We start from the raw sequence: 19,051 nt of genomic DNA, 5'->3' as shown, positions 1-19,051 counted from the left end.
TACAAAATGCAAACCCTCTCAGTGGTTTGAGCTATTGTGATAATCTCTTCCATCTACCTTAAAAAGAAAAAAAAAAGCTCTACTATTTAGACAGTTTTGGCCAACACCAGAAGCAGAATAATTCAAAGGCTGGGTGGATAATTAAGAACTTACTCCAACCTGTTAGGTTTCAATTTCTGGAGACTTTTTTTTTTTTTAAACAGAGGAAAAAAATGGAGGCTAGTTATTTTATGTCTCACAAACATCATAAGCCTGAGAAAAAAATTCAAAACAAAATATGAATTTTGCATAAGGACTGTACATAAGGATATCTATTCCCTGTGTGAAAAAAAATGAACAAAGACAACGAAAGGACCTTCTTTCACCACAACGTTTAGTGGGTTAGCATAACAGTCAAACTAGTGCTAAAGAGCTGCTTTTTGTTCTCCTGGTTGGGGCAGTGCTGGTGCTGCATCCCTTCCTGGGATTTGACAGGTCACCTTTTTCACTCATCTATACAATACGCCGAATAAACTGGAGTTGTCATTCTAATCTTTTAAAGAAACTGTGGGAGGCTGATGGTAACAATAAAGTAATACAGAATGCTAATATCATCACAATTTATGTAAGGGAGACCATTAGGATTAGGCTGAGAGAATTTTAATTGAAGTATCTATTTTCCTAAAAGCTGAATTGGAGGATAGAGAAAGAATATTTGAAAGGAAGTTGATATTAGGCATATATTAGAAAGTATGCTAAATTCTGAGTTAAAAGATTGAAAGTGGCAGCTATAATAGAGCACTAAACTGGGTGACAAAGACTTGGAATCTAGTCACAGGTCTTCTAGTCATTTTATCTCTGAACCTCACTTTCTTCCAGTTAATGAGGGGACTGGATTAGATCATTTCTGGGGTTTATCCCAGCCTTAATTCAGTAATTTTATGAATGAACACTTTCTTCAGGTACTAGAGCCAAATTATTATACATTCTAACTAAAATTTAAATTTAATAGATAAATAAAAATCATGTGTATACTTTGCAAGATATTTTTGGTCTTATAATAACTTGATTAAAATGCTATCTTTATTTCCATGTTAACGCCATTAAATAAGATGAAAGCTTTCAGAACATTTGCAAAATGACTGTCAGTTTCAACAATATGCATCAAAGTACCATATGTACTAAGCGGGGAGGAGCACTTGAGGGGCTGCTATGTCAACTGTGAGCTGAGAACTGCTGTTTTTTGGCTTTTACTGTTAAAAGAAAATTCTGCTGGCTTTTAATATATACTTTGAAATATATTCATGTTTGGGAGAGAGAACCTTTAAAAACATTTTGTGTTTAATTTTTTTTTTTAATCTCTAAGTGGAATCTAGTAAGGTAGATCAGTCCATGGACTGATTCCACCAATAGAACCAATGATTAAATCCAAGTGTATAGGTTTATGTGTGCACACACATGATATAAATGGCATTATTTGTCTATTAGGATAGTAATTATTAGTAAACATTTGAATTGAATTATTTAAATTATTAAGCATAGAATTGATAGGTCCTGGCACAGATGTCATGTATATTGGCTGTTAACTACTATGTTATCAGTACCAGTGATGGTGAAGATTAATAGCCAACAGGATTCCTTTCCTGTGGTTGAGTCAGTAGAACTTAACCTTGGCCCCAAACCACAAAATCTCAGACCCTGTTATCCACATCCTAATGAATAAGCGTATGGCTTTTAGCACTCACTCCTAAGGTTCTGGAGGGCCATCTGCTGGGCTAGACCATGGCCTGGGAGGCAGAAACTGGAATAAGGAGGTAATCTGACAACCGGCGCTGCAGACCAGAGCTTCCTCCTTCTCTGGGTTTGGGTTGGACCACTGCTCAGAGTCTTTCTAGCTCTGCAGGTCAGGGAAGAAAATGTATAATCACTATCAGACTAATCACCAGGGTCCTCTATTTATCCCTGCCCTTCTATAATTGCTACATTGTAAGATCTACAAGGGTAGGGAAAGTGCTTTGCTCATACTTACATTCCTAATATTTATCCTTCCTACAACCCCGTGTCAGAACAATAAGGAAGGACCATCTAAAAGAGTGAAGGGGCTAATCCTATGGTTCATTCTAGTTTAGCTTGGGGGGCTGTAGCCTGAGAATTTTACCATTTAGATTAAACATTTTAAATATTGTTACATAAAATTATTACATAAATAATATATAATTATTATACACCTTATAAATAATAGTATAATGAATCCCTTATGTATCCATCATCCATCCCTTCTGAGAAAGATTTTCCATCTTCTGTTGCCACATACAGATTAATTGGGCCTCTTCTGTCTTCCCTCTGGCTGGATGAATGGCTAATGGTATCATTCTTGAATCTCCTGTATTGAGTGCACAACTTGCAGTGATTGAGTGCACAACCTGCCGCCTTTGGTTGTCATTTATGCTATTGGGTGGTATTCTGAGCCTCGTAAGTCATAATCTTAAAGCACTATTATTCTCAGTAAATACCTTTATTAGCCTTATAACCCTTGATTATGTTTTGTCTTTCACTCAGATGTCAAAGCCCTAGCCTCCTGGCCTTTGAGGATTGTCTGTTAGATCTTTTCTGAATGAGTCTTAGCCTCTAAATAGCAAAAGTTCTTGGTTAGACATTTTATTAAGTGGAAATAACTTTTGAGTATCATGTAAGCCTTGTGAACTGACAAGTTGAAAGGTTTTAGTTTGACTTAAGTATGAGGATTACATACAAAACTTTGAAAGTATAAGGGAGAAATTTTAAACTTATACCATTGAATGCATTCAGTAAGCTATTTTTTAGCGTTTGTATTTTATTACAAAATTAATTCTGCTGCTTCTTTACCAGTTAGGTCACAAGGATATGTTTTAAAAGGTCCTAAAACAGATGCACCCAGAGTACTGTAGTGGCTGATAACTTCTGGTGGACAGCTCTTCATTGCACCTATGCTAATTAGGTGGCCCTTACACTTGCCTTTATTCCTTTCCATAGAAGTACCTTTGTGTCTCTGGAGCTGAGCACAAGTTGTAATAGTTGTCTTTGAGTCCAAATCTTTGTGAAAGCAGAGAAATTCTCTATTTGAGTATACTGATGTGTATGAGATATTTCAATAATTTTTGGACATGAATAAGAATGTGTTGCTCCCATTCATTACTTTAAAGGAAGAGACTCTCTTGTTATAAATTTGATAGAACCTTTTCACTTTATTTTCAAACACCTATTGGGATGATTTTCACTTTTCTGGCTGTCTAGAGTGACCACACAAAATGTAAGTTAGTTCTACCTTTAAACCTAAGGTGTAGATTATAGACACATTTTCAGTTTGCAACACAACAGTGGGCATTCTTGTTAAATTAGTTTGAGAAATTCATTTTATTTTGTACAAGGTATGATCCCTCTGCACAGTGAACAAATATATTACAAATCTGGGTTGTTTAAAAAAGTATTGCCATTTCATAGTTGCACTTATGCTATTGTACAGTAATTGTGTTTTTCTTATTCATTTGAATTGTATGCACATCACTTTGAGTAAAAACTTAATTTCTGTAAAATAATTGAACAGATTTTTCCATGTTGCCAATAAAATGCACAGTGCATATGTTTAGGTTGACCATGAACCTATTTGTGACAGTGCTAGACAGAAGTTCCTAGTAGGTGCTCTGTTAGATTGGAATGTCTTTTACCAGTAACTCTTAGATATGTGAAGGCAGCTGTTGTCACAATAGATTAATCGCACCCTCTGCCTTTCCCTTCTCCACTGTATTGCCTGATTTGAGTTGTATTACATTTCTTTAAAAATCATAGAATGCTAAAGCTGAAGGGTTGTCAGAGCTCCCTTACCTTTCTCTGCTTCTCCCTTTTTTTCAATACATGGGGAAAAAAAGGAACCCAGAGAGGGCAAGTAACACTCAAATCTCGACCCAGTGCTTTAGCAATTCCACCATGCCACCTCTTGCTGAATTTTGCCAGAAGATACTTGGCAAAAAAGAGGTGAAACGAAACTTGAGTGCTTGTTTGCAGTTTGCCAGGCAGCAGTTATTGTACATGCAGGCTAAGGGAAGAAAATAAAACCTGGGATTGAGACGAAGTTTCTCCTTGCTGATTGACTTCACCGTGCTTCTTGATCCTTACTTGAGAAAGATATTTGAGCACTTGCTGCCCTGAAATACTGAGGTAAGTCTCTTATCTATATTTCTTCCTACATATGTATGAGAAATATTTACTTGGGCCTACAAAGTAATTTTCTAGTATTTATATTTTAATAAGGCTTTTTTTGAAAGTAAATTTGCTATTGCTGATCACTTGCTCCCATGCATACATGCAGCATTCATGTAAGTATTATATTTTCCCCTAACGATAAAATTTGCTTAAGCCTTGAGTGAAGTGGGGGAGGGAGGATTTACTCATTTATTTATTGTCTTGCTTTTGCTGGTTATTGCCCAAACTAATGGGTTCCATGGCAGACTTCCAATGTGTATTAAGGGCTTCAGAACTCCCACATTTCCTGTAGCAGCTGTTCCAGCTTTGCAGTCATTTACAGTCACTTAGTTCCTCTTCTGTATACCTTTTTGGAAGTATTTTTTACTGCCTGGACTGTTAATCAGAGAATGGAGTGGTATAGGGTGGTCATTAGTTTCCCTGCTTTGCCCTTTGGGTCTTTAATTCTTGTGAGGAGGTCCTCTTTAGGGCTTGGGAGAGGCTCCTTTTTGACCCATCCAAGCCCCAGTTTACTTATATTCATTAGAGTGGAAGTATAGATACACCTGAATACTGGGATCTGGAGCATTAGCTCATTGTAATACATTTTTGGCCATGTCAGTAGGTGGTGCTTAGAAGGTAGAAGTACTTCATATACTTATATATTAAGTTTTTACATCATGTTATAGCAATTGATTACAGTCCATTCTTCTTTGATCATTTCATTTAGTTCCATCAAAAAGCATAATGTACTTAAAACAACTTAAACTTCCTGTATCCACTTTTGTCTAATTTCCTCTACACTTTTAGGTTCCATACTACATCAAGCTCAAGATTTATGAAGATACGCTTGACAGCATGTACTCTTCTGAGTCAAGGAATGCCACTCAAATAAATTCTGGAGGCCGAATAACCATTTTTAGGGATGTTTAATTCTTACCAGTCTATGACTGCTTGCTTAAAGGCATCATCTCAGAGTTCCGTTTTGCATGGAATAACTCAGGTGTTGGATGAACTAAGGAGATATGACAAGGCCAGGACTGGCTTGCAATGTTCTTGAACTTTGAATTGGCAAGATTTTGTAAAGCTGGCCTAGAAATCATTGTTTGACTAAAAGAGGCTGTTGCACTTTGGAAACTTTTTTTTCCTCCTACTACCACCAGGGGCAGAAGAGGGAAAGTTAATTTGTATTCATTAAAGTCTTACTTTAAAAAATTGAAGTTGTCAGCATTAGACTGTATACTAAACTCTGTAATCTTGGCAGTTATAATTTGATTGACTTGACATAAATGTACAGGTACTTTAGGATTGATATTAGCACAGTTTGTGTCTATGTACTAATTATCTTAGGTAATAAAACAATCTAAGTGACGGTAACAGGAACCAAAAGCACATATACATTTCAGGTGCTTTAAAGTAATCCCCTCTCCTCCCCAGTCCCCTTTACTCCTAGGAAAATTGGTAAAACCTATTCTACATGCTTTCTAAGCATCATGTTTCAGATAATTTAATATATAAATATTAATATGTATATATTTAGCTGATGTTGATGAGTAGCTTTATCTTTATGTTTTAAAAGATCATATAATCCGTGGCATTTGGGATTGGGGGTGGGTGGGTGGTAGAATTTGCTTTTGAGAACGGACCTTTTGAACAGTTACCCCAGTCCCACTTGGAAGCTCTTCTTTAGTTCCAGGTGAACGTTATAACTAACACGCAGCTGGAGTCAGTTTGTACCATTATTTCAAGTCAAGGGATTGTCTTCTTTCAGAGAGTCAGAGAATATTCAGCAGAGCACATTGCAAGAGAGAGGCTTATCCCTCAAGACTGCTTGTCCTGGGACGGCCCATTGGCAGGGCTCTGTCTTACTGGGAGGAGGTTATAATGACCAGGAATATGGCTGTTCCTAGGTAGGTCGTATGGATTCTGGATATAGCTGGAGTTACAACCACGGCCTTCTTGGACCACACTGACTGTGGGCTCTAAGGAATATAGTGAAAAATGAGTTCAGAGAACAGATTAGCTTTGGTTGCCTTGCTGGGGGGAAGAGAATTCTATTTAACTTGGTCGGGGGAGAAGCCAGGGGTTGATGATAAATGTATGAAGGTTAGGACTGAGGCTTGTTCAAGAGATTGAAAACCTAAGTGAGTGTGCTATCAGAATCCCAAGCTCTGGTCAAAACCAAGGGACTTAGAATATCCTAGAGGTAGGGGTCAGGGGTTGTATCAGTGAGCCCAGGGACATGGGTTAAACTGGGAAAAAGTAGAACGAGGTGATTTCGAAACTTGGAAATGTCTGTTCTGATTGTTTTTTTTTTAAACAGGAATTTGTGTTAACAATCAGTTGAAGTGTATGTGTTTGTGTGTATCGACTCCCCACCCCCAATATATCTGCTTCACACGTAGCCTTAGTGTTTTTTTTTAAAAGCAGAGTTGGCACTAGAATTTGATTTCTTGTATGAGAGAGGAGGGCAGTCCTGGGAAAGACAGTTCACCTTGGATTCCTTAAAAAGCAACAAAAGAAGGGTGTATTTTCAAGACGGGGACTGGAGAGGGCTGTTTTTACTTCAGATGCTGTACTAGTGCCCTGATTTCACTAAGTTACTTATTTGAGACACCTACCAACTTCATATATATTTTTATTAGATGTCGACAAGGATGGCACATCTGTGTACGGAGACCCCGTGTGCACAGGCGACTTCATTTCTACGTAGCTGCTTTCTGGAAGCGTGCAGGTGAGGATGGGCAGGTCCTTAATTGTGGCATAAGGGTTTTCACTGCTATTCAAGGAACAAGTGCTAGAACTGCATACGGATTCTTTCATGTAATCTGCAAGGCAAGAGAGATTTCTTAGGACAAGCAAAGACATAAGACTTAATTTAAATACCAAAAGCAGAGTACAGTTTATGTGCTTTCAGGATCGAGAAGTTGTAAACACCTTTGAATAATCCAAGATTCACTTACTAAATACGTTAAGGAGTGCTTTTCTAGGTAAGCAGAGTTCTAAAGAAATATGTTTTTGGAGGGATAAGAACATTTTTGTTTTAGTAGTCAGGTATAGCACCAGAAAGGGATTAATTCAAGATATTCATAATATGCTTTCACATCTGTTATTTAACTTTTACAAAATCTTGCAAGGATAGTTGACTGCATTTTATAAGATGATGGCCCAGGGAGATGAAGTGACTTGTCTAAGGTCATATGGCTCATGAATGGCAGTGCCAGTACTTGAATCCATGCCTTGGGACTCTTTGGCCTGTGTATTTTCTGTGATATCATTTTTCTGAATTCTTTTTGATGACTAAGCTTAGGTTCAGAAGAAGTAGGTGTGTGATTTGGCACAAGTGCCAGCAATTTGGCAACCTTTAGGCAGCAAACAGGTAGTATCCCTGCTCTCGAGAAGCTCGTGATCAGAGGTGGGGCAGACTGAAGTGTAATAGAGGTTTAAAAAACACCTGGGTCTCAAACTAGGCTTTGGAAAGTTCCTGTTTTCTAGCAAGCCTGCAGTATATCTTCTGGGGTCAATTACTCCAGTTCTCATGAACACTAACTGAAATCTATTTTAGCAGTATCTTTCTCTGATATTAGGAGAACTCATGCTGCTTCTCCTGTCGTCTCTCAGGTGCATCATCCCCAAGACTTCAGGGTGTATTAGGGTACAAAAGTTGCAAACTGGTTTCCAAATATGAAGCAAGGTAACTGTAGCTCACTGGAGTAAGAAGGTTCTCTTTGTGACTGGGAGTCACAGTGAAACGGGAGCCCTTCCTTCAACCTCTATGCCATTTTCCCTTTTGGGGGAAGATTACTGCCTCCTGTGGATTGTTTCAAATGAGGCAGAACTTGCCCAGAAAAAGCAGGAGACTCTCTAATCTGGCAACTCTGGCCCTCATCCTTCTGTGAGGCTCTGCCAGCCAGGGGAATCTAGAAATAAGCACTGAGTTGCAGGGGCTTCGTAGTCAAGAGTGATCTAAGAAGTCTAAATTTCTGTAAGTGATAGCAGATGGTGAAATTTCTCTATTTCTCAGCTCTAAATTTCTATAAGTGCTAGCAGATGGTAAAATTCTCAGATGATCTTTCGCTAGAACCACCACAATTTACATTTTGGGCTGCTATTTATCTATGCTTTCTGCCTCCAACTTGTGAAATTAATGAAAATATAAAAAAGTGAAAGTGGTAGTGTAATTCAAGGGGTTACTGGATGTACCTTGGTCCGGTGAGAGCAGAGCGAGCGCTCCACGTGACTGAAGTAGTTGAGATGTGTGCCACCACAGGAGTCTTTTCTCCCACAGCAGGTAACTGGTTGGGAGGGGATTTACTTTTTTGTTAGTATAGGGTTATTTATGTTTGTTTTAGCAGGTAACATTTCCTCAATCTTGTACAAAACTACATTCACCCATTAGTTCCTTCAAGTGTAGGCAGAGCAGTAATTATTATTTCCCCTCCCCCTTTATTGCTTATGAGGAAATTGAGATTTGTATAGGCAAGTGACTTCCCCAGGGTCACCCTGGTCATCGGTATTAGAGCAAGCTCCAGAACCAGGCTCAGAGCACTTTGTATCACAGCTTAGCCCCCAGGCAGAGAGAGATGTGGGTCTTGGGTCCTGTCTTAGATTGTGGCCTCTCTCTACCCTAGAACCCTAGAGAGGAGGAGAAAACATTCTTGCTAGACAACGAGCAGTCCCAGCAGAGACTAAAGGGAGGCTGGATTGGCCCAGCTACTGGTGAGGCTCTCATAGGGGAAAGGTGGCTCTGGGTCCTAGGCCATGACCTGCCCGAGTCACATGAAATTGCCTCTAGTGAATACTTTGTTTCTTAGTACAAGAGAGTGGGGTTCAGCTGGGAACCCCAGCTGGCCTGTTGGTCCCATTTTGGGTTCTCTAAATTTATCAGCCAAGTAGTAAGGCAGTATGACTCAGCTGCTCCTGTGGAAGCTGAGGACTACTAGTACTGCTTAAAGAAGGGCTATCCCCTAACACCTCTCCCCTCCTCCCCACGCAGGCACATCATTTTTACTTTGATTGTCAGCTGACTCAGTTGCATATTTTCTAAAATTTGAGGACTAGTGTTAGCTTGCTTTATAGCACATGTAGCTGGTCTTCACTCACTCCAGTTAGATCATTGACACTTGTTACATCTGTGCAGGGGGCCAGGCAGGAAGGACTAGTATTACTACTTTAGAAATGAGGAAACTAAAGCTCATAAAGTTTGCCTAATGTTAGTAAGTAGTTAAGTTAGGACAACCCCTGCCTGCTCTGATACCCAATCAAGGTGTTTTCCCCTCATATTTTTACCCTGTACGCGTCCTATATCCTAAATGCAAACTATCTGCAACAGCTTCACCTTACCCTCAATAAGGAAAGCCTTTTTATCTATGGGGCCAAGTTCTGTTGAGAAAGGCCAAGCTCTTTTTGTGGACATCCCATGACTGATTGTTATGGCAGTGGGAGAGGCTGGAAGCTCTAGCTCAATGCCTAACAGGGCCTCAGCCAACCAGTAGTGGCCCTCTTATTTCCACCAGAAAAGTTGGCTGCTTTCAAGTTCGGGGAAATAAATTGTTTGCTCTGTAGCAGGGGATGCACCTACATGGATAAAAGAGATGTTGGGGCTTGTGGGAATGGGGTGAGTCTCAGGGAGAAGATGTATCATCCATAAAGGGGCCAGAGGTAAAGCCAAAGGGGATGGAGAAGAGTGTGTGTGTGCGTGTGTGTGTTTGGAGGTGGTGGTAGGAGGGTGTTGGATTATGGAATAAACTGGATTCTATTTCTGAGGAGGGAGGGGAAGGGCAAGGCCAGCTGGAAAACTATACTTCAGGAACCTACTCTTTTCTCCAGCTGAGTCATCCACCTGCCTGCTCTGAGGGAGGGCAGGGGAAGGGGAAGAATAACCAGCTGCTCTAAGACACTTCCTCATCTTTTTATAGCCCCACGTCTATACCAGTCTTTGCACTTTGGGCATGTTGCAAAGAAAGGGGAAGCATCAACCGAGGCTACCCAAGCTCTGGGGAGTCACTCCTCTAAGGCCTGTAATTAGCATCAAGGCTTAAGATTTAGCCCTATAATGCCCTGGCATTTGTTCTCATATAGTTCCTACCTTCCCCAAATCACATACAGCCACATACTATCAGAGGCAGAAGGGGCCTCTGAAATGAACTAATTGAAACATCTTCATTTTATAAAGGAAGCAACAAATCCAGAGAGGGGAAATGATTTTCCATTGCCTTCTTGTGAGTAGGATTTGAACTTATCCCAGCCTTCAGGTTCACACTATCACCTACTTAAGGCCAATATTTCACTGTTGGGGAAAACCTAGGCACTGAACGTCCATCTCTTGTCTTCTCAGCCTACTACTACTATTAGAAGGCCACACTGCCTTTTCTCTTCCTGGGCCCTAAGTCCTCACCCTTCTCTTGATTGAGAGACAAGGACTGGGGAGAGGAAGAGGGGAGATCTCGGGGTCACAAGGAGAACCACACTGGCTAAAAAAAGTTTTCAGGATGTCAATGGGCTCCTGACTACCTTGGAAGCCAAGGTTATTGCAAGGAGAGACTTGGAGGTTGGATTAGCAAGGAGCATACAGGTGGGGAAAGAGGCAGCAACAGTGGGATCCAGGATTTCAGGATCATTAAGGTGATGGAGAGTAGTGGGGAGGATTTCTTCTATAGCACTTTGAAATGCCTGACAGGTAAGTGTTGACATGAGGCAGTTTGCTGCAGAATAATTTTGCTGAGGGGAGCAGGGGAAGGAGAGATGGAAAGGTGTTCAGAGGTAAAATGGGGTTAGCACAGCGGTATGAGTGATCTCACACAACCTCCAGGATGACAGTGAGTGGAGGTCTTTAGTAAGTAACGGGAAAGAGGGAGCATTGACTGAATTAGATGCTTAGAGCTGGAAAGGGCTTTAGAGATAGTGCTTGCACAACCCTGTCTTTTTTTTATATATAAAATTTATTTATTTATTTATTTATGGCTGTGTGGGGTCTTTGCTGCGCGCGGGCTTTCTCTAGTTGTGGCGAGCGGGGGCTACTCTTCGTTGCGGTGCGCGGGCTTCTCATTGCGGTGGCTTCTCGTTGCGGAGCACGGGCTCTAGCGCGCAGGCTCAGTAGTTGTGGCACACGGGCTTAGTTGCTCTGAGGCATGTGGGATCTTCCCGGACCAGGGATCAAACCCGTGCCCCCTGCATTGGCAGATTCTTATCCACTGTGCCACCAGGGGAGCCCCAACCCTGTCCTTCTAATAGAGGAAGAAACCAAGACTCAGAAAACAACACTGTGATCTGATCAGTGCCACACAGCAAGAACCAGGACTAGAACCCAAATTGTTTTTTGTTTTTTGTTTTTTTTTTTTTAATTTTTTTTGGCTGCACCGTGCAGCTTGCAGGATCTTAGTTCTCCGACCAGGGATTGAACCTGGGCCCCAGCAGTAAAAGCGCCAAGTCCTTGCCACTAGACCACCAGGGAATTTCCCTTAGAACCCAAATCTTTTAACTCCCAGGCCAGGGCTCTTTCCCACTGAGTTCAGAGAACACTAAGACTCTTAATCTTAACTCTTAGTGGTTATAATTTGGTTTGGGCCAGTAGTTTTAGGAAATAATTCCATTCCTGGTACAAACTAGTTTATTAAATGTTTATCTGGGGAGTTCAGCCAGTTAGTGGGGTTTATTCCATGTCTTTGATAAGTATTTCTGTAAAGCTCTGAACTGTGATGTTCCATTTTCCTCTTGTTCTGGTGTGTTGGTCCCTAACACCTGTTGGTACGTTTGCCTACATAGCCATCTTTTCTCTCCAATTTAAAGGATGATTATAGCCAGAGTGGTGAAATGAAACCTGGCTGCTAGCTTCCAAGTCTCCCCTGCACTCAGACACTCAGATGTATGATCCCACAAAACAGGAATGAATGATGCCATGGCTGAGTCCTTAACTTTGTCCTTAACTTTGTTTTACATTTATGGCTGCGAGTAACTACTATAATCACAATGCACAGGACAGTAAAGTGCATAGGGAAGTTGTGTGCTCATTTATTGAGGTGTCTGGGCCTGTCTGAATTCATTCATGCTTGAGTCATGCATATTCTCAGAGCTGTAAAGGTCCTTAGAGATGTTTCTGTCCAATCCCCATTTCTCCTCGAGAAAGAAACTGAGGTCCCAGGTCACAGTGATAAAACAGTATAGTTTTGTTTTCTGTTGTTTAGCTTCATCTACTCTAATGGTGCTTCCTTTCATTTGGGTGGTTTAAGTCAAAACTAACAAAAAATTGCCAGAATCCCAAGGGCATAGTGGGTGACCTTCTGTCCTCAGATCATTCTCTTGGGCTGTGCACGTCCTAACAACACGTGCTGGTGGAGACTTATCCCTCCTGCTCTGCTGTTCAGAACACAGTTCTCACCACCACCCACCCCTAGCTCACCCCACTTCTTTTTTTTTTTTCCTCACCCCACTTCTAATAACCACCTCACCAAGGGCTGAAGACTACTAGCTCTCCTTGGTTAGGAAAGTGGTGTCTCAGGTGTACCTAAGGCTAAGTCTGAAAGACCAGAAGGGTAATCTGGGAAATCTGAGTCAGTCTAGACTAGGGGTTTGTAAGTGTTAGGTGATATGCTACATAAGGATACCCTGAGGCATTTGTCACAAAAGGTCCCACTCTAGATCTACGGCATCAGAATCTTGGGGAGTTGTGGGGTGAACATATGTATTTTTAACAAGCTTTCCAGGTGATTCTGGTACACAGCTAGGTTTAGGATATCCACTGGGATTGTTGCTATAAGTCATGTCTCTTTCAGTTTGGCTGAGACTCTTAAATAGTCCTCAGAGACAAAAGGACAACTCTATTACATTAGTGTAACCCTTTACAATATGCAGAAACACTTCTGATCTGTGTTTTTTATTAGATACTCAGGATAACCTTGTTAGATCACAGGACAAGCATACTTATCCCAACCTTGCAATTTGAGGAAACTGTGCCTTAGGGAGGTTGGTCATAGTTAATAAGTGACATAATTTCAAAGCCACCTGTTTCACACATTATGTCATTTAAACCTAGGCCCTAAGCTTGGGGCAGGACCTGACCTTTCATATTTGGCTTCACCTGTATACTTCCTAGAAGGATGATCCAACTTGCAGTTCCCATGTGTTAGGGATTAGTCCTGGCTTCCCTGTTCTCTGGGGCAGAGATCTCGTGAGAGTGGAGCGCGGTACAATATTAACACTAGGTATTATTTTCATTCCTTGTGCCCCAGAAAGCCAGCAGGTGCAGGGTGGCATTCCTTACCAGCGCAATGACAGGAGGCCTCTGGGGCAGGTAGATTGACTTTATTTCAGATTTTATAATCAATTTAACTTGTACTAATTGGTTGGATAATGACGTTCTAGGTTTCCGAAGACATTTAGTTGGCATCTATAAAAAACCCATAAGCGTTTCCTAAGCAGGTGCAACTGAAATCAAAAGATGAAATCATTATTATTATGATTGCTCCTCCTGGGCAGAGCTACCCAGCAGCCCCAGGTCCTGTGGTCTTTAACTATTTTGGGGGGTGGGGGAAGAGATGTGCAGTTTGTCCCTGGTAGAACAACTGGCCATTTCAGATCTGCACTCTTTATCTTGCTAAGCCCTTTCTAATGGGACGTCAGGATTAGATACTGTACCTTTGAAGCCTTTGTCCATAATGTATGTGTTCTGACGTCTATCCATTCCACAAGCACCTGCATAAAAATAGTAAAAGGAAAGAAAAATATAGGGGTGAATGAGGTTCACCTAGACTGTATGAGTTTTTTTTTTTTTTCTTGTTTTTTTTTTCTTTCTCCCCTACCCAGAAAATAAATAGTTCTTTAGTGCTAGAAAATTATTCTGGGTTTAATCTACTCTAAATTATCTTGACCATACAGGGATTCTTTAAAAGCTCCTAAAGCATAAATGATGAGCTACAGCACCCCTTGGCATATTTAGCACTACTGCTCTTTAACCTTCACTCTGAGGGGAATGTCTTCCAGGAGGTGATCAAAGGCAGTTCTGATGCCACCTACAGTCACTGTAGGTGACGTTTCAGGCTCCAAAAGTATAGGATAAGGAATGAATCAGAACCAGTTCTTAGCTTGGGGGAAAGGTGTATGACATTCCCAGTCCCAGTTCTGTTGGACTTCTGGGTGGGGGTGAAGACTGTTTCTCACCTTGTAGCTCTGGTCTTCCCTCTCCCCTTCTGGATCCAAAGCTCGACTGAGGGGAGCCAGAGGGAGGTGAACAGGTAGCTGAGGTTCTTCATTGGTCATCTCTACAGGATGTATAGTCATTCCCTTACATGGTCAGCTGGCTTAGTCCCCCTCCCCCTGCCCCACTTTTTTTGGGTGGACTATTTGCACATAATTGAGAGTTGTATTTGAACAATACTACCAGTGTTTTTCAGTCCCAAGGATTTCTTTTTTCCCTTTTGGCTGTCACAGTTTATCCTAGGCTCCCATAATGCATGGTTCTGAGCCCCAGCCAGAGGCAGGAAGGACACAAAGCTTCAGGGACCAAGCTCAGGTTCTTTGCTGCTGGTGATCCCAGAAAAGAAATTATGTGATACTTTAAATTTGGGACAGTGATGACTTGGGCTCACAGAGCCATTTTTTTTCAGCTTTTAACTGAGAATGCCATATCAGGCAAGGCATGCAGCAAGTGCTTACTAAAATACAGTTTGACTCCACTTGACTCTCCCCAGTTTTTGACACTGAAGACCAACCCATGGCTATTTAGATACCTCCCCATACCTCTTCCATATAGAGGTCCCTAGTTGAAATTGCAGGAGCCTACTCCTATCTCCCTTCCTTCCACACATTGCTGAGTAATAGAGCAGAATCAGGTCCAAGTTCTTCTCAAGTTTGCTATTCTCCAAAGGGCCTATAGGTACCTGTGCCCTTCAGAAGCATGACTGTAACAGTCTGTATCCCTGGCGTCAGTTCAGCACTTTATTCTAGACCAGGGCTTCTTTTGCCCTCCCTGAGGGAGGGAGGCTAGGCTGTTAACTTTTTCCCTTTTTAGAGAACAGGAAACAGGCTCAAAGAAGGGCAGTGACTTGTCTGAGATCACACCGACAAGTGAGAAGTTGAGTTCCACCTAGAGCTCAGATGTTCTCAAGTATTCTCTCCCATTGGCCACCAGCCTGCCTCAGTGTAAGCGAAAAAATGACAGTGTGTGGTGCCTCTGGCTACAGTGGTTGAAGGGAGAAATCTGGGCTGAGCCCAGAGGATGCTCCCAAAGGGAAAGAGGTGCAGGGTGGTGGTAGTGTGTGTGTCGGGGGGGTTGTATTTGGTGGGGTTATTGAATGTCCTGAGCACTGCTTAAGGGGCTCACAGCCAGGAGCACAGCCTCCTGGGTATAAGCCCAGGGTATTTGAAGCCCATGCCTACTTAACAGGTAGATGGATTTAGAACCTTTGCTCTTCTTACGGCTACTGGCCTCAGAGACCTTCAGGGGTTGGTAGAGTTGCATTTCACTTGAGCTCTAGAAACCAGCTAGAGCCTGAATTCAGGCCCACGTTGTCAAGTGTGCCGTCTAGGGCAGGAATACTTTGTAGGGAGGCCAAATTCTCTGTTCATTCATTGCACCTACTTCTGTAACTCCTACCTCACATCCTCCCCTAGCAGGACTGATTTTCCAAGTCTCTTTTTTGCATCTTTCCCAAGCTACCAGGTTTGAGCCTAATATATGAGCACAGAGGATGTTGGTTGACACATCCTGCCTCAACCTCTCTAGATCCCTACTGGACCACCCTACCCTATGATCTGGGAGAGCTAGTCTGGGGTCTCTCTCTGAGGGACATTGGGCTTTTTGGCCAGAGAGCCAACTCGCCATCATTCACATCCACGGGCCCAAAAAATCCCAGAGATGTCACCATCTCCAAGTCATTTCTCAGTGGTTTTGGGTTGTATTCTGTGGTCTGCAGGGAGTGCGGTTATATTGTGTTCCCTTCACCTAATACTAGTTGCAGTTTGTCCATATCCACTGACATGATAGGAGAAGAAGGGGTGACTGGGGGGATCCAGACAGGCTTCCTTCTTCAGATAAGGAATTGGGCTTGTAGATTAATTATGTCAGAGGGAAGGGGCTCAGCAGGGAGAGTTCTGGGACCATGGGGTAAGTTAAAGGATAGGAATGGGGGTTAGGGTAGGTGCTGGGTCTGGTCTGGTATGACAGCCTCAGGGGTCCAGGGGATAGAGGGTAGGGCTGGGAGTCTAACCTGGTGAGTGTAGCTCAGCGGGGCGGCTGAGGTGTCTAAGTTCAATGTAGAAGTCCTCGGGCGGGTACCTGGCCTCCAGGGCACTGATCTGGAAATGGGAGTCTAGTGAGAGGAATGACAGGGAGGAGCCATTATTCCCAGGGCCCTGGTGTGGCAGGGGTTGGGGGATGAGGGTCAGGTTGGAAGGAATTAGGGCTTCCATGTGTAGCATCCAAAGGCGCTAGCGCCAGCAGGGCCAGAGGGATTTGCTAGAGCTGAGGCCACTGGCCTTGCTACCCCTCACTCCCCACCCCTCACCCGCACCCCCATAGGAATTGGTGTCTGCCAGGGCAGTGGGGCAGAGGGAAGAAGCCCTTGAAAGGGGCACCTTGGTAGGGCCTGGCTCAGGCAGGGGTCCCTTTCCCAGATGGTGAGTGCATCTTTTGCTTCCAACCTGAATCCCCACATCTGGGCCCTAGCTTTCTCCCTTGTGGTCCCTGGGGGAAACCATGCTTAAGATTTATCTACTAACTAACTCTCCCAGGGAGCTGGGATGGGCCCCTGTCAATATGGGAGAAGGAGAAGAGGGTGGGATGCGATGGCAGGGGACCAGACTCAAACCACTACTGACCTAACACGTTCACATAGCTGTAGGGGGTCCAGCCTGCCATGTCTCTGTCAAGGGACTTGTTACTGAGCTGTTTGGAAAGTAGGAGAGCGAGTTACTATCTAGTGCCCTTGAGATGCCCCTGCCCAGCCTTTGCTTTTGCCCACCTTCGTGCAACCACCCCTGTGATGACCCTGACCCACCTAGGTGCTAGGTCATTGAGGGAAAGGGACAGGTAGGTGTTCTATGACAGGCCACCATGGTGTGGCTGAGGCCAGTGGGAGCAGAACATATACCCCCATCTAAGCAGTCTGGCTGAAGTTGTAGGGCTCTTGGGCCCCTGGGACAAAGGGGAGCAAAGGGCAGGGCCTCTTGAGAGCCAAGAACTGGCCTGAGCCAAGCTGGCCCTGACAGGGAAAGCAGGTCAGCTGGGTGGGGCTGAGCTGCAGGAGAAAGGGGTGTTGGCAGCGTCTTGGCTGCAACGTGAGGCCATCTCCAGCACAGAGCGGGGTGCTGAGGCTGCCTGCAACATCACTGTCACCTCTGCCGCCTGACCTGGGCTGAGTGTGAGAATCTTCCTTTCACGTGACCAAGAACGCTTCAGGGTAGGTTGTCCTTATGGCGCAAGCCTTCCTCTTCCTGCATTCTCACAGCTGCCCTTCATATGAGGCAAGGATGGTGGTTCTCATTTCACAGTTGGGGACCTGAGTCCTGCTTGTGGGCCCCGTTCATGGTCACACACACAGCCAGTGACAGAGCTGGGTCTACAACTCAGGTCTCAGCTCCCAGACCCACGTCCTTTCCATGTCATCACAGCTGCCTGTCCTTGCTAAAAATTTGCCAGGCTGAGGGGTCCCTGACCACACAGAACTACTTTGGGCCCCTGGGGTGAAATGAGCCAGAGGGTCACCAAGTGGGCTACTCTGTAGTAACTCCACCCCCTCACTGAGTGACAGAGGGTGGCTGGTGCTTCCCTGTCAGCATGAGACCAAGAATGACATGGCCACAAGGGACTTTGTCTCTCATCCCTGACGTCCTTTGCCTCTAACCTGTTGTAGCCTTGATAATGTGGCTCTAGTTAATCAAGGACCTCCCACCGGGAAGCTCCTGGATTCCTTTCCCTTGGCTCCTCAGATAAGCCTAAAGCTGTGCAGCTGGGTGTGGGGCTGATGGCCACAGACTTTGCATACGGACCTCAAGGTACCCCTGCTTGCAGCACTCCCATTCTATTGGAAAACTGAGGCTGAGAGCCCCTGAAGAGTGGCCTTTGGGTGCTGGCTTGACAGGGGTGGCTCTTGGGGCTATACGGGGTCTATGTCATTGTTGCTAGGGGGTTCAGGGTGCATTGCTACCAGGGCTGTGGCAGCAGCCATGGTCCGTGGACTGGCGGACATTTTCTGTGGGGCAGATGAGGAGAAAGGACCCCTAGAGCTCTAAGGCACAGACCCGGAGGATGAAAACTGTGCTCCTGGCCCAGGGTGGGGGGTTGCCACCCAGCCCCCCATGGTCCTGCCTTAGCGTGTGTGTGTGTATATGTGTGTGTGCGCATGCGCGCAGGTATGCAGCATGAGCCCGTTGACCTTGTGGTCCTTGGGGCTGTTCGTCATTTCTGAACCTCTCATCTGCCCACTGTGTGCTCACTACACGTGTGTGCTGAGACATCCTTGCCCAAGGGCCTGTGATTGTAAGAGGACGTCTTGCCATCAGCCAGTGTTATGCTGGGAGCTGTGAGGAAAGGCCCTGTCCAGGGTGTTCACACCTGACCTTGAAGGCCTGCAGGACTCACTGTTAATGGGAACACTTGGCTGTGGCTGATGTTTGGGTTCCATGTCCCTTGTGATGGTTCTCATCGTGACAGTGGTTGTGGGTGTGTACTGATAACATGTAGTATGTCCAGATATAAGGATATAAGGTGGTACCTAAGTAATAGTTACTCTATAATGTGCTGGTTGCACACATGGTGCTGGTAACATACTGCGGTGATTAATGCTGTAGTGTTTTGATTATATGTGTTAACATGAGGCAAAAGTGGTTACATGGTTATGTGTGACAAGGCTACACATGA

The 19,051-nt window shown here is 43.8% G+C and overlaps 1 protein-coding gene across 13 annotated transcripts in view; it reads right to left on the bottom strand.

The window, feature by feature from the left end:
- Positions 1 to 5,886: 5,886 nt before the first annotated feature.
- MEGF11 (multiple EGF like domains 11) overlaps positions 5,887 to 19,051 on the bottom strand; it is a 368,541-nt gene continuing 355,376 nt past the window's right edge. For 2 of the 13 annotated variants that reach the window (XM_059915500.1, XM_059915495.1), the window contains 5 exons: positions 17,011 to 17,077; positions 16,401 to 16,502; positions 13,831 to 13,887; positions 6,819 to 7,025; positions 5,887 to 6,179 (listed from right to left, as the gene is read on the bottom strand). In XM_059915500.1, coding sequence (XP_059771483.1) covers positions 6,019 to 6,179; positions 6,819 to 7,025; positions 13,831 to 13,887; positions 16,401 to 16,502; positions 17,011 to 17,077 — 594 coding nt within the window. In that variant the 3' untranslated portion in view covers positions 5,887 to 6,018. Of the gene's footprint in view, positions 6,180 to 6,818; positions 7,026 to 13,456; positions 13,621 to 13,830; positions 13,888 to 16,400; positions 16,503 to 17,010; positions 17,078 to 19,051 lie in introns of those variants that run through there. The other 11 variants (XM_059915493.1, XM_059915494.1, XM_059915496.1 and 8 more) reach the window with 11 other exon arrangements.

Source organism: Balaenoptera ricei, chromosome 2 (genome assembly GCF_028023285.1).
Source record: "Balaenoptera ricei isolate mBalRic1 chromosome 2, mBalRic1.hap2, whole genome shotgun sequence".
In the NCBI taxonomy this organism is placed as follows: Eukaryota; Metazoa; Chordata; class Mammalia; order Artiodactyla; family Balaenopteridae; genus Balaenoptera; species Balaenoptera ricei.
This window is presented reverse-complemented; position numbering and strand designations above follow the sequence as displayed.